The 15,999-nt window shown below is 44.0% G+C and overlaps 1 protein-coding gene across 1 annotated transcript in view; it reads left to right on the top strand.

Moving 5' to 3' along the window:
* Positions 1–15,999, top strand: part of DYNC2H1 (dynein cytoplasmic 2 heavy chain 1) — a 552,714-nt gene that overhangs the window by 274,380 nt on the left and 262,335 nt on the right. Inside the window, exons 71-74 of the mRNA XM_069759211.1 lie at positions 9,241–9,306; positions 11,171–11,221; positions 14,293–14,370; positions 14,683–14,811. Coding sequence (XP_069615312.1) covers positions 9,241–9,306; positions 11,171–11,221; positions 14,293–14,370; positions 14,683–14,811 — 324 coding nt within the window. The remainder of the gene's footprint in view (positions 1–9,240; positions 9,307–11,170; positions 11,222–14,292; positions 14,371–14,682; positions 14,812–15,999) is intronic.

The raw sequence follows: 15,999 nt of genomic DNA on the forward strand, positions 1-15,999 counted from the left end.
CTACTTCAACAGAGAAACGTGGTTGTTTTCTGGCATCCATCGTCATTCGGGATTCTTACCCTCACATACCTATTTCTCCTCTCTACTATAATCTCTTCGCCTTTCCATTCGCGAACAGTATTTTCACGACCTGGCCCTTCTGCCTGGCTACCACACCAGAGTGGTCGCAAGGGTCATGACGGTTGTCATGTTCTTCTTGCACCTTAGAAGCATGGTCATCCTTCCTCTATTTGGTCGACTTTGTAGCCGCTCTCCTAGGACTACGCTGAGTCGTCCATATCACTTGCAATTACCTCTCTATTGGGCTAGCAGCTAAACTTAGACAAGTTTTTTTCCCTCATTCTCAGCCCAGCAGATCCTCTTTGAGGATGATCCTGCCCAAGAAGGATGGTTACTCTCTCTCGGGTCTAGGTCGTGGCCCTTCTACAGGGAGCTTGCGCACTCGATCTCTCATTCCCTCGGTTCTTTCAATTCAATAGGAGGGTTCTGAGGGAAAGGACGTCTACGGAAGCAGTTTCCTTCGCTGCGCTCGTTTTCTGCAAGTCAATCAGGCTCTCAAAGGGTAGTCTCTGAGCTCCTTTCTCTTCCAGAGCCTTCTCCTGGCCCAAGGGCTATTGGGAGATACCATTGCCAGTTTTCTTCTCCCGATCATCTCTCTGTAGAACCGAACGGTACGGCTATTCCTTCAGCAGGCCCTCTGCCTTCTGGCGGGTCTTCAGTTGGATAATGCCTCGGCTGTGCCCCAAGTTAGCCATCTAGCAAGTACCCTCAGTCAAGCGCCATGGCTAAGGTACCTCGCACTCTCTGATGGGCCAAGTTCTATCTTCGGTGATCTCAACAGTACATTCCCTGGAGTAGTACACTGGGCGGCAGACATATTCAGCCGTCCGGGGTTTTTCCTCAAGTGAGTGGGAACTTCACTCGGAAATCTTCCATCGGACCTGCCTTCACTGGAGTACTCCAGAGGTAGTTCGGATGGCGTCCAAGCTGAACGCCAATGTACTCCAGTTCATGGTTTGGCCTCGCGATCCAGGACCATTGCAGTGCATAATCTATTCTTCCATGGTACCAATTTCCATAACCCCTCTTCCACTACGTCTGAAACCTTTTCGGAAGCGGGTAGGGCCCCAGTGATCCCGGGAGACCCGCACTGACCATGTCAGGTTTTTTTCTCGCTTGCGGTACTAGTATTTTTCCGGCTTATTGTCTCAAGCTGGAAATATGGTCTTTCTTGCAGGCCTCAACCTGTAGTTCTTCCCTACCACGTACCGTTAAATCCGTGGGACCTTAATGGTCCTGGGCATCTTACATTGGACTCCTTTTCTGATCCGGATAGACTTTTCTATCAGGGAGGGTCTCTCCCCTTCTTTCTCTGCGTTCTTGTCCTCCTGATGAGTCTTCAGATCTCGACGCTCTGTTCTTTATCTTTTTTCCTTATTACCTTCAAGGCAAGGTTGCCCTCTAGCCATCCTATTCCCTCGTTGCCAAGGGGTATTATATCTCCACTGTTGCAGGGGCATCGTCCTCTCATCTCCTTCGGCTCTAGTCCACAAAGCGGAATGGGTTCTCCATAATCTGGAAGAAGCGAGTGCTCCGAGTGGGTACGTATCGAGGACGACGTCCTTCCAAAGGTTGGACATTTTACTCGGGTTTTTCGATGGTAAGTAGGCTTCCTGATGGTTGCAGGAAGGGTTTAGCCGTTTTTCTTCGGCCACGTTAGCCTGGTGGATTCTTTTCTCCATCCAGGAGTCCTTTCGCGCTAGATGCCAGCCTATCTCCCTGTCTGAGGGCTCTAGGCGCCAGACGTCGGCAAGCACGACCGCAGGCTTGCGAATTTCTCCAGGCCGCATGCATTCTTGAAGCACTATAATTCACTCACTTCCACAGATGTGAGTCTGGGCAGGTGGACTTTGCAGGTCGCGGTGGCGCACTTGTAAGTAGCGGCTACACGGCCTGAAGTGATGTTGTCCCCACCCAGGGACTGCTTTGGGACGTCCCATGGTCTGTGTCCCCCAATGAGGCGAAGGAGAAATAGGGATTTTTGTGTACTCACCGTAAAATCCTTTTCTCCGAGCCATTCATTGGGGGACACAGCTCCCACCCTGTTATTAGCTTATGCTTTGTTTTTATCTTTTGATATGTTATACTCTTATATATAATGTGACATGCTTTACGCTTATATGTCGTTATTGATCTCCTACTGCTTTTGCACCGAACTGGTTAGCTGGGAGCCAGCAGGAGGGTGTATACTGCAGGGGAGGAGCTAACTTTTTCTTTGTATTACTTAGTGTCAGCCTCCTGGTGGCAGCAGCATACACCCCATGGTCTGTGTCCCCCAATGAATGGCTCGGAGAAAAGGATTTTACGGTGAGTACACAAAAATCCCTATTTTTTGCGTTTTCATCAGGACAAGGTAGTGCTCAGACCAGCACAGTCCTTTTTGCCGAAGGTTGTTTCATCATTCCACATCAATAAAGATATTGTTCTGCCCTCTTTTTGTCCGGCACCTACGCACCGTGTAGAAAAAGCTGTCCATACGTTGGATCTGGTGAGGGCTCTGAGGAGGTACGTTTCCCGAACGGCTCCTTTTCGCCAGACAGATGCTCTGTTTGTCTTTCCGCAGGGTCGCAGGAAGGGATGCGCGGCTTCAAAATCTACCCTGGCCAGGTGGATAAGGGCGACCATTCAGGAGGCTTATCGCTCCATGGGCATGACGGTTCCGGCCGGAATCAAGGCTCATTCGACTAGAGCAGTGGGGGCTTCCTGGGCCATTCGGCACCAGGCCTCAGCAGAACAGGTTTGCAAGGCTGCGACCTGGTCTAGTCTGCATACGTTTGTCAAACATTATAATGTCCACTCCCAGACCTCTGCAGATGCAAGTCTGAGTAGAAGGATTCTTCAAGCGGCGGTGGCGCATTTATAGACAACCATCATCTGGATGTCTTTTACTGGTGAGTTATTTATTCCCACCCAGGGACTGCTTTAGGACATCCCACAGTCCTGTGTCCCCCAATGAGGCGAAGGAGAAATAGGGATTTTTGTGTTACTCACCGTAAAATCCTTTTCTCCGAGACGCTCATTGGGGGACACAGCTCCCTTCCTGGTAGCCTTATGGCTGCTTTGGTTATATCTGATTACATTAGTCAGTAGGATCTTTTCTAGACATAAGTTTTCTGTATTTATGCTGTTATATTATTTTTTGTGTTTTGTTCTCCTACTGCTTTTTGCACCAAACTGGAGTCTCTGGTAGCCAGTGTCAGGGTGTATACGATGGAGGAGGAGCTAACTTTTTTTCAAGTTTACTTAGTGTCAGCCTCCTGGCGGCAGAAGCATACACCCACAGTCCTGTGTCCCCCAATGAGCGTCTCGGAGAAAAGGATTTTACGGTGACTAACACAAAAATCCCTATATTAGACACACAGGGAGGACCGTTTTCGGGATTCTATAACCTGTGTGCCCATATTAAAAGTGTAGATAGGTCAAATGTGGTGAGAGATTCCCTTTTACAAAATGTGTAATTACAATAATTTTCTGGGAGAAATACTTCATTTTCTGGAACAATTTCAAGGGTATGAACAGTTTTGTACATGACTGTGTGTGTGTTGTAGCGCGGCGGTGTTCACACTGTGCGGTAATGAGGCAGTGACCCAGTAAAGTTCAAAGCGAAATGTCTTTAATGTCCAAAAACACACAAATGAAAAAGCAAACGGTATCCTCCGGACCGCATCCGGGGCTTCAAAACAGTACATATCTGGGGACGGTTTCTGTGGGGACTGTGGTGAGCTCTCTGGAGATCTGTGGTGGGCACACTGGTGATCTGTGGTGGTCACACTTTCTGGAGATCTGTGGTGAGCTCACTGTCTAGAGATCTGTGGTCAGCTCACTGTCAGAAGATCTGTGGTGAGCACACTGTATGGAGATCTGTGGAGGGCACACTATATGGAGATCTGTGTTGGGAACATTATATGGAGATCTGTGGTGGGCTCACTGGAGATATGTGCTGGTCTCACTGTCAAGAGATCTGTGGTGGGCACAGTGTCTGGAGATCTGTGGTGGTCTCACTGTATGGAGATCTGTGGTGGGCACACTGTCTGGCGATCTGTGCTGGTCTCACTGTTTGGAGATCTGTGGTGGTCTCACTGTATGGAGATCTGTGGTGGGCACACTGTCTGGCGATCTGTGCTGGTCTCACTGTATGGAGATCTGTGGTGGTCTCACTGTATGGAGATCTGTGGTGGTCTCACTGTATGGAGATCTGTGGTGGTCTCACTGTATGGAGATCTGTGGTGGTCTCACTGTATGGAGATCTGTGGTGGTCTCACTGTATGGAGATCTGTGGTGGGATCACTGTCATGGACACACTATCTGATGATCTATGATAGTTGTAGAAAAAGACATGAACTACCCATCCAAAACTTTGATCTATTGCGGCTTTGCAAAAATGTACAAAACTGTCCATGAGGTTCTTTGTTTACCGTTCTGATAGCCGTTCATTATCCTGAGAGAAGTTTGCTAATAACACTCTAGAGTCCTGTATGGCTCCTCACCACCCATTAGCTAAAAGGGGATGATGGAAATACAGCCCGGACCCCTCACTCCAGGGGGTATATAGCAGTTTCATGATCTGCTTCTATAGCAACTATTGTGTGGCACAGTGTTCCCCAACTCCGGTCCTCAAGAGCCACCAACAGGTCATGTTTCCAGGATTTCCTTAGTATTGCACAGGTGATAACTGCATGGACAGGCAAGCATTCAATAACCTGTGCAATGCTAAGGATATCCTCAAAACATGACCTGTTGGTGGCTCTTGAGGACCGGAGTTGGGCAACACTGGTGTAACATGTCTGCTAGAAGTAATGGAGGCCAACTTGGCAGCTGAAAGATATACCTTTATTATGAAGGGAAAAAGTATATACCAAACAGCATTAAAGAATTGTGCAGCCTCACAAATTTAGTTTGACTACAGACGCATTATCTTTTCGATGTTCTGCAGATTATTGCGTTGTGCCCATGGCAGCTTGCAGAGATGTTACTGATGGAGAAGCCGTCTCCGCCGTACTGAGCAATTACAGCTGAGGGAGGTGACTCCATCTCTTGCCTGGTATTCATACAGTGGAGAAGAAGAATAAATGATTGTGTTGGGCCTGCGCTGGCATATGCCTCCCGGCTGTATGCAGTCCTGGCACATGTCTTGTGTGGAACGAGCAGCCATGAAGCCATGGCTAATAACGCAGTCGTAAAGTTTCCCCAGTGAATCGGAGCAGGAAAACTTCCTCGCATCCCAAGTAATAAGCTGCATTTTTCATTATTTAGCACCATGACCTGAATTAGAGGCAAAGCTGCTTTACATTTTACCGAGGTCTCCTGTGTGATTATAGTAATTAACTCCGAAAACGGCGTCTCCTGTGTCCCAGAGAATATAGCCAAAACATACAGATGATTGCTTGTTTTCTGGATGTTCATTTAGTAGAGGATTGGAGACTAGAATAAGTAGCTTTTTGGAAGTGCTTTAGCGTGTTCGATGACTTGTAGTGCAGGAGGTTTGCTTTGTTGCTTTGTGTTTTCTTTATTTTAAAGTTTTCGAAAGTTTTCGAAAGTTTTCAAATGTGCATTATGCCGTGTAATGTAACCCAAGTACAAGTCCGTGGGTGCAGGGTAAGGTGCACTCCTTGTTACTGATCTTGGCCTTTTTGATGTTGTACACACATCACTGAATGAGCGCAGTCTATACAGTAAAGGAAGCGCTAGCAGTACTTTCCCCTCCCTCCGTCGTAAGGCAAGGCCAGGAGCGTGTAGACTCGCGGTGCAGGCGAGAGGCTGAATTTCCCCTATAAGGGCTCATTCCCACTTGCGATGAAATCGGACAAATGCAATCCAATTAGAGATCAGATTGCATTCGGACCAATGTTATTCTAGCATTGTGTGTTCATCTGCGTTGTTTTTTCCCAGCTCGGATCAGATCACGATCGGACTGGAAAAAACTCGCAGCATGCTGTGATTGTAATCGGAAATCGGATCGCTTCCCTCAATAGAAGTCAAAGGGTGCGAGAAAAAAATCCCACAGCACTCGCACCATGGGAGCTCTGTCAGATTTTTACACAGCGATCTCCTTGGAAAAGCCAGCAATTCATGTGCCGTGTACAGTAATATCACAGTGTGACAGGAAAGAATAGAATAAATATATACACATAGCATAGGTAGATATATAGATGTCAGTGACACATATATAAGATAGATAGATGATAGATAAAAGAAAAGCCGGCAATTCAGGTGCCGTGTACTGTAAAATCACAGGATAGAAGAGATGGAAGAGATGGATTACATACAGTAAATACAAATAGAATAGGTAGATATACAGATGTCAGTGATAAATACAATTAGTACAGTGTGTGCAGTGTGTGGGAAAATTTCCCACAGCGCTTTCGCTGACTTCACATAGGTGAAGTGAGTTCACTGGTTCTGAACTCGCAGGACCTGTCTGATGCTCACAGTGCCCTCAAACAGGGAATATGAATTCACAGGAAGACACTGAGCACATGCTGCTCAGTTTCTCTGCTGGATGACAGGCTGTATGGTTGCATGATGCAACCATGCAGCCTGCCATCTAGATGTAGCAGAGCTGTACCTGTCATGGGACAAATGGATTAGCAGCATCTCTGTGGAAAGGTGAGGAATACTGTTGTTTTTTTTTATTTTTAACTCTTTTGCAGATGACAAGGACGTGGGTGAAATGGGCAAGCTCGTAAGTGTGGTTTAATAAAGATTTGTTAAAGGAGTCTGTGTCATTCTTTCAATTAAAGGACTTTATTCTGGGTGTCTGTGTTTTCATACAATGTGACTATGGGGTTAGTAATGGGGGGATTTTATTGATGCCTCTCCATTACTAACCTCGGGGCTTGATGTCACCTGAAAATACAAAGGTGTCATCAACCCCCCAACTGTCACCCCACTTGCCACTGCTACAGGGCAAGTGGGAAGAGTGAGGCCAAGTGCTAGAATTGGTACATCTTAGAGATGCGCCTTTTCTGGGGCAGCTGAGAGCTGATGTTTTTACCCCAGCATCCATTGCCCTTTCCTAGGCTATTAATATCAGCTCAAAGCTGTCTGCATATCCTTTGCTGGTTATTAATTATACGTGGACCCCACATAATTTTTTTGCGGGGTTCCCTATGCAGCCGTGAGCTGATATTAATAGCCTGGGAAGCTCTATGGGTATTACCCCCTTCCCAGGCTATAAACATCTGCCCTCAGCTGTTGACTTTTCCTCTGCTAGTTAACAAAATTATGCGGGAGCCCACACCATTTTTTTCAGAAAAATAATCTTTTATGAATTAAATACATGTACAGTAATTTGCACACACACTATACTAATTGTATAAGTCACTGACATCTATATATCTACCTATTCTATGTGTATTTACTGTATGTAATCCATCTATTCTATCCTGTCGGCTCCTGCTGTGATTTCACACTACACGGCTGCTGAATTGCCGACTTTTATTCCATCTATCTATTATATATGTTTTGAAAAATATTTCCTTTGAAAATTATGTGCAAATAACTTAGAGAATTTCTCTATGTACAAGCTCATGTTAAAATCGCATTGCAGTCTGATAGCAATCGCACTGTATTCGGATGTAAATCGGATGCTAGGCGTGAAAAATCAGATTAGACTCGCATGACACTCGTCCGACTCTCCTGGATCAAAATCGGACCGATTTTAAAATGGCTAGTTTGACTCCAGCCTAACTGTGGCTAATATAACAGCCCAGGCACAGGGGAAATTAGAAATAATAAATTTTTTTTATTTTTTTTTTTAAATATTGAAATGCTCCCCAACTTACATTTTGGGGGCACAATGTGTGAAATAAATGAAAAAATAAATAAAAAGAAGCGGGAAAAGAAAAATTGAAACGAAATGTAAAAAAAAAAAAGCCGTCGCCCCCTCATGGCGAAAAATTAATTGCTACAGAATGGAGAAATAGGTTAAAATGTAGTTTAGTGGGCCTTTTGTGGTCGTAAATTTAAATATATATATACCGTATATATATATATATATATATATATATATATATATATACACACACGTATATATAAAAAATAATACTTTTTTTAATGTAAAAATTACACAAATATTAGGCCCAAATATAATGATAAAGAAACAATTTGAACATCTGAATGAGAAAATTATGAGTTTCCTAACTAACATTGAAGATATCCTCACTCCTGACGATAACAGGCATTTGATATCGCCGTCATATTTTTTATTGTGATTTTACCTTTCCGTAGATAGTTAACATGGCATGGCTGTTGTCGGCTCTCTGGCCACTATTGATTTGGGGCTGATTGGGATGTCTCACATTTATGAAAAAATATGCGCATATTCTTCCCTTATTAGTCCTGAAGTTGAAAATGTATATCCCATCAATATCTGATCTATACAAAGCCAAATATTCCTAACTGTATATTGGGAGAGCCATAGTCTGCGGAGGTTCTTCATCATAGCAGCTTCTCCCTCTTCAGCCCACAAACCCTAGAAGGTCTTTTTCCCACAATAGATATCCTGTTTCCACCATTTGTCACTGCAGGGGGTCCCGGCCTCAAAGGGGATTTTAATAAGTGATGTCACTTCTTCTCTAATTAGATTGTCCGCTCTTTCTCCTGGAGATCTGTGCAAGTAGGAGAGGTGGGTGATTGCCCCCTCCATGGAGCGGCCTTATGGATCTTACTTTTTCTATGACAACGTAGCGGCCTTGCATCAAGTCGCTGTTCTTCGCTTTGGTGCCTGCATGGTTGGCATGTCATCGCAGCAGGAAAGATTAGATTAGTGGCGATACTCTTCTCCGTAGCTAATAAATGAGGGTGGTAAATGTGCGGCTCTATCAATTATAACATACTCGGACATTTTCAGCACTCCCATAACAATGAATGAAGAGGGCCATTTCTCCATTCCTAACAGTGCTGAGGGATCCTGGTTTTGAGATGGTTGCAGGTCCCCAGCAGAGGGCATGTGTTGGACTTTCATAACATGTCCTTTGTGCCAAATATGTCTCAGATGGGATAAGCCCAGAATTCTGCGTTTTCTAGACCAGATGGCTCTCTACCTTCACATAGCATCCAAAAACCTAATTTTAGTGGTAAAACTCGAAAGCACAATAGTGATCTCTTCATGTCCTGTGCCGATTATCTAGCAGTCTGTGTTATAGCCGTTTCCTTATGTGTGTCTTTATCTTCCTCCAGGCGGATCAGTTGATGTTCGCCCTACATTTTGTGCGCGGAATGCATCCTGAGCTGTTCCAGGAGAACGTAAGTAGTTAGAGAACTTTCCTTGCAGGGTTCACACAGTATGGGAATGCTACGGATTTTACCTGCAGATTTGTGTTGGTAAAATCCACAGTGGATTACAGTAGTAATCAATTAATTAAGGATCAGGGGCGGACACTACATTGGTGCAGCCGCACAAGGGCCCAGTAGGTAATGGAGCCTTCCACCACCTCCACCACTTTTTTGGTGACATTAAAATGAACTGCAAAATCTACAAGGGAAACCTGCAGGTTTTGCTGCATATCCACTGTGCAAGAATGTGCTTGTGGACCGGCCATTAGGGAACGTGCACGTGGGTCGGATACGCTGGGGCTTTGGAAAATCTACTGTGTATTTTTACAAAATTTCTTTCTCCAGTGGAAAATGGCTGGGGCTACAGATTTATAGTGTCAATTCATGCTGCAGATTTCCCAGAAAGTGAAATGTGTGTAGTGTCCCGTGTGGACGTGCCCTAACAGGTCAGCTGCAGAAACGGCAAACCGTGCAAATACCGGGTATTCGCAATTTATCTCTTTAATTGACAGTCTACAAATAAAACATGGCGGCATTTTATGGTGATAATTAATGCTATAAATAATGAAGAGAACCTGAGTAATTGACATTAATGTGAGATCATCATCATCATCATCTCTATGGTCTCCTGTGCTGATAGGTGACCTGAATCTCTGGGGTTCGGGCAGGACGTGATCCTTTAGGATGGAATTGTAGTGCCTATATGTTAGGACATACAGTAATAAACCTGCAGAGCGTGTCCAGCCACAGTCCCTATTCACATGGATCATACATCCGGATGGACCATGGATGTCGCTCCGCTTACAGCTTTCTGCTGTGCTCATCGCAGCACCTTGCAGCAAGTTGCTGCCATAGTGAAGATCATGGAAAATAGTCCCAAGTGCGTGAGGCAAGTGGGGTCACGTTAATTTATTCGCCACACATGGACACATACGTAGAAGGTACCATCAACGTGTAAAGCAGCATTAATGCCCTTAAGTACAGCCTTTTGTAAAGGACGGATACCTCAGCAGCCAAAAACAAAGATACTCAAAACCGTAATGAAAGAAAATAACCGTAATAAATCATATGCATACACCCATCCCGCGTTTCGCTGAGGCTTCATCTGGGGTCACGTTTCGCTGATGCTTCATCTGGGGAACACAGTGAATTTACACATGGCAGATTTATTGCAGAAATTGAGTCATCTGAATGGATCGTTGAGAAAATGTTGTCTTCCTGCGGAGCGACCGGATGAATAAAACTGCTCTAGAAACTAATGAAGCAGATCAGCCATTCTTCAATTCACCCTTCAGACACCAGAAATATTAGACTGAAGTCGACCGAACCAACCAATGTCTATCAGCAGTCTAATGTATATGGTTGGCCTCCTGACCCTAACATGTACCCGGATCTGTAGACAATTTGGGGGGACTCTCTCCCATCACAGATGGTAAGAGAAGGATCCGCACATTGGACCCACGGATGGTCTGTACACTGACGGGTGACATCAGTAATGATGAGTTCAGGTTCTCAGGATTTTCGGTGTGGATTTGGCACCGCAAATAAGCAGAAAATTGCAACATAAGGCACTTGGATAAGGTATCGAGAACCCACCCATTCAGTGTATCGCGGTGATGAAGGCAGCGTATCTGCACGTAACAGATTCTGACAGGTGTGAAGTCTTCCTTCATGTTCTTCCTCTGTGACTGCTCTAATACTTCCCTCTGCACCTAGGCCCTGAAGTGCAGTCCTGCTGGCTGAGGACACAACTTCTGGTGGACTTTCTCTTGTGTGATACTCGCGTGCACATTCACAGTTACTGATTTTGCATTTTCTTGATTTGACTATATAGGAGTGGGATGTCTTCACCGGGGTTATCATTGGAGACATGTTCAAGAAATCTGTGAGTAAAAAGGTTTATTCTTTCCTTTTCTGTGTATTTACAGTGAGCTGGTAAGAGGCGAGGACCTCTGACATCCATAGATTCCAGTGGAACGCTTGTTTTCCTTTGTTTTATCTGTCGCTGCTAAATTCAGAATAAAAATGCTGATTCCACAAATTATCTAATTACTTCAGGAGATATGACCTTCGTGCACCCCCATAACAGGATCCTTCTTTATTTTGAGCCCTTTACTATATTTGTATTATTTTTCTTAATTACTGTTCTTGTATAATTATTTAATCAGTTATCAATATACAGTACAGACCAAAAGTTTGGACACTCCTTCTCATTTAAAGATTTTTCTGTATTTTCCTGGCTATGAAAATTGTGCATTCACACTGAAGGTGTCAAAACTATGAATTGACACATGTGGAATTATATACTTAACAAAAAAGTGTGAAATTGAAATTATGTCTTATATTCTAGGTTCTTCAAAGTAGCCACCTTTTTGCTTTGATGACTGCTTTGCACACTCTTGGCATTCTCTTGATAAGCTTCAAGAGGTAGTCACCGGGAATGGCCTTCCAACAATCTTGAAGGAGTTCCCAGAGATGCTTAGCACTTGTTGGCCCTTTTGCCTTCGCTCTGCGGTCCAGCTCACCCCAAACCATCTTGATCGTGTTCAGGTCTGGTGTCTGTGGAGCCCAGGTCATCTGGCGTAGCACCTCATCACTCTCCTTCTTGGTCAAATAGCCCTTGCACAGCCTGGGGGTGTGTTTGGAGTCATTGTCCTGTTGAAAAATAAATGATGGTCCATCTAAACGCAAACCGGATGGAATAGCATGCCGCTGCAAGATGCTGTGGTAGCCATGCTGGTTCAGTATGCCTTCAATTTTGAATAAATCCCCAACAGTGTCACCAGCAAAGCACCCCCACACCATCACACCTCCTCCATGCTTCACGGTGGGAACCAGGCATGTAGAGTCCATCCATTCACCTTTTCTGCATCGCACAAGGACACGGTGGTTGGAACCAAAGATCTCAAATTTGGACTCATCAGACCAAAGCACAGATTTCCACTGGTCTAATGTCCATTCCTTGTGTTCCTTAGCCCAAACAAGTTTTTTCTGCTTGTTGCCTGTCCTTAGCAGTGGTTTCCTAGCAGCTATTTTACCATGAAGGCCTGCTGCACAAAGTCTCCTCTTAACAGTTGTTGTAGAGATGTGTCTGGTGCTAGAACTCTGTGTGGCATTGACCTGGTCTCTAATCTGAGCTGCTGTTAACCTGCGATTTCTGAGACTGGTGACTCAGATAAACTTATCCTCAGAAGCAGAGGTGACTCTTCGTCTTCCTTTCCTGGGGCGGTCCTCATGTGAGCCAGTTTCTTTGTAGCGCTTGATGGTTTTTGCCACTGCACTTGGGGACACTCAAAGTTTGCCCAATATTTCGAACTGACTGACCTTCATTTCTTAAAGTAATGATGGCCACTCATTTTTCTTTACTCAGCTGCTTTTTTCTTGCCATAATACAAATTCTAACAGTCTACTCAGTAGGACTATCAGCTGTATAATATATATATATATATATATATATATATATATATATATATATATATATATATATATATATATATATATATATATATATATATATATATACATAATTCCACATGTGTTAATTCATAGTTTTGATGCCTTCAGTGTGTGTACAATTTTCATAGTCCTGAAAATACAGAAAAATCTTTAAATGAGAAAGTGTGTCCAAACTTTTGGTCTGTACTGTATCATGATCAGGACTTTTTTTTTGCAAGGCGACATTTATTATATATTCTTTTTTATATTTTTCACTTCTGGGTATTAATTAGTTAGCATTACATACTTTAGAATTTTTTTTTAATACTAAAATATACAAAAATGTAATACATTCCTTTTTTTCCCCCCTTTACACCTTTCACATTAAATAATATGATTATTTTAAGTGAATATTTTACTAGTTTTTTATAGTACAAACTGCACACATTGCTATATATTGCTGATATTAAGATGAGAAGTTTGAGTGGGGGTCTAGAATGAAATAACTCATGAGTCCAAATGTATTCTGTCTCCTCCCAGCAGGTCTGACAGCTAAAGCTTGTACTGAGCAGTGTGAGGTCTCAGCAGGGAGGAGGGACACTGAGGAACTGTCAGTGGGGCTTGGTGGGTGGAGGTTCAGCAGCAGGGAGGAGGGACACTGAGGAACTGTCAGTGGGGCTTGATGGGTGGAGGTTCAGCAGCAGGGAGGAGGGACACTGAGGAACTGTCAGTAGGGCTTGGTGGGTGGAGGTTCAGCAGCAGGGAGGAGGGACAGTGGTGAGTGATCAGACAAGATTGATGGAAATGCAGCAGCAGGGACACTAAGGAGCTGTCAATCAAGTTAGTTGGGTGGAGATTCAGCAGCAGTAAAGAACGTCATGTCACTTGTGACATAGGAATGCACCTTAAAGGGATATTCCCATGTCCAAGTTCCTATCCAATATGTAGTAGATGTAATAATATTAGCAAATACAAACAATTAGAAATGTAATATACTTCTTCTGATTAACTGTGTCGCTTACCCCATGTGCAGGGCATTGCAGTATCTTAGGTTTCCATGGTTACGACCTCGTGTATAGTGACAGTTAGGTATCGTAACCACAGATACCTAACCTATTGCAATGCCCTGCACATGGGTTAAGCAACACAGCTTATCAGAAAAACTGTACTACATTTCTAATTAGAGGTAATTACTAATATTATTATTATTACATATTAGAATAGGATATTGGAGATGGGAATAGCCCTTTAAAGGGGGGCAGCATCAGACTGGGGGGCTGTGACTCACATACCAATCTTCCTTTTCTTATTAGACAAATGATGGGGATTATCGTTAGCTTTAAATAAGTGCACATTTTTATGGTCCATTTTTAAGTCGGTGACTGCGCCTGCCATATCTTCCAGTACATGGGTCGGGCAGCGAAATCCTGAACACCCAAAATGCCCCCATGAGTGCATCCTCCATTTCCCCGATGATCTGTCTCCGTATTCGGTCTCACCTATTTTGTTCTCCATGTTTAGGATTCCCAGAAAAGTGTCCGTGATCAGATCCCGTCCTGGATAGAGCAGGAGAGAGCGTGGGCCTTGGCCTTGTTAAAGGTATTTTATTCTGCCATTGTCTGCGAGTCATTTTTCAATATCAAGCCCCGAATACTTATGATGAGCTCTTCCTAATGATGAGCGAGATATCGGGCCGAAGAAAGGAGAATTCTGCTTATTCGCCCGTTTCCTATAATTATCCTCCACCTAGACGTTCCCGCGACTGTGATCAAGTGAGGTTCTACGCCTTCTCGCTCTTATCTCATCCCTCATACCCGCTGTCTAAAAGAATTTATTGCTTAATTAACATCAATGTGTGTTTCAAATATGTCTCCAGCCACTTAAATGTGAAGCCAGTGTTTCATCCCGCAGGCCTCGCTGCCGCCTCTCTATCAGAGCCTGGATCTGGAAAACTCCAATCTGTGGAGTCATTTCTCAAAGAGCTCGGTGTGCGAGCAAGAATTCCCAGCCGCGGCCAAGAAGCTGTCCTTGTTTCAACAGGTAATTTGTTATCAAGCCTAATTGCCTTAATCAGCCGTCAACTATCTTAATGAACTGACAGCAGTATTAATTGAAGGAAGGTTGATACCAGGCATCCAAAATAGCTGTTGGGATTTTTGTGTCACAGAATATTACTTATTGGTAATAGGATCCAGGGTGGTTGAGAGTAGCTGCTCTGATGTTTCCTATCTGTTACACACGTAGAAGAGAGTAGAAGAGTAGATCCTTCTCTACTATCCTTAGAAGTAAAAGCATAGAGGACATTATACCGCAGTACTGAGCAGTGTAGCTGTGAATCCAGCACTAGGGTGAGACCGTTACTTGAAGCAACTGCAGCTTTTCTATTTCTCTTTGGTTCTACAGCTTTTCCCTCCTACTCTCTCAATAAACCTCTATAGGCATCAGCTGTAACCTGATCTCTCAGTGAAGATGGTAATCCATTTTCATCTCTATCTTCTGAATACAGATATCATCCTGCTCCACTATTCTTAGAAGTAGAAGCATAGAGGACATTATGCAGCAATACTGAGCAGTGTAGCTGTGAATCCAGCGCTGGGGGTGAGACGGTTACTAGGAGCAGCTGCAGCTTCTCCGTTCTTTATTGGTTCTACAGCTTCTCCCTCTTACACTCTCAGTAGACCTGTATAGGCAATATTGGTAACCTGATTTCTCCGTGAAGCTGATCCATCTTCATCTCTGCCTCCTGAATACAGATTTAACCTACTCCACTATCCTTAGAAGTAGAAACCTAGAGGACGCTATACAGCAGCACTGAGCAGTGTAGCTGTGAATTTAGCACTAGGGTAAGGCAGTTAGTAGAAGCAGCTGATGGTTCTACAGCTTCTCCCTCCTACATTCTCAATAGACCTCTATATGCATCATCTGTTACCTGATCTATCAGTGAAGCTGATCCATGTTCATCTCTGTCTCCTGAATACAAATTTCATCCTGCTGCACTATCCTTAGAAGTAGAAGCCTAGAGGACACTATACAGCAGAACTGAGCAGTGTAGCTGTTAATTCAGCTCTAGGGAGAGGCAGTTACTAGAGGTAGCTGAAGATTCTACAGCTTCTCCCTCCTACATTATCAATAGACCTCTGTAGACATCATCTGTTACCTGATCTATCAGTGAAGCTGATCAATGTTCATCTCTGCCTCCTGAATACAAATTTAATCCTGCTGCACTAT

The sequence above is a fragment of the Ranitomeya imitator genome, chromosome 3, assembly GCF_032444005.1.
Source record: "Ranitomeya imitator isolate aRanImi1 chromosome 3, aRanImi1.pri, whole genome shotgun sequence".
NCBI lineage: Eukaryota > Metazoa > Chordata > Amphibia > Anura > Dendrobatidae > Ranitomeya > Ranitomeya imitator.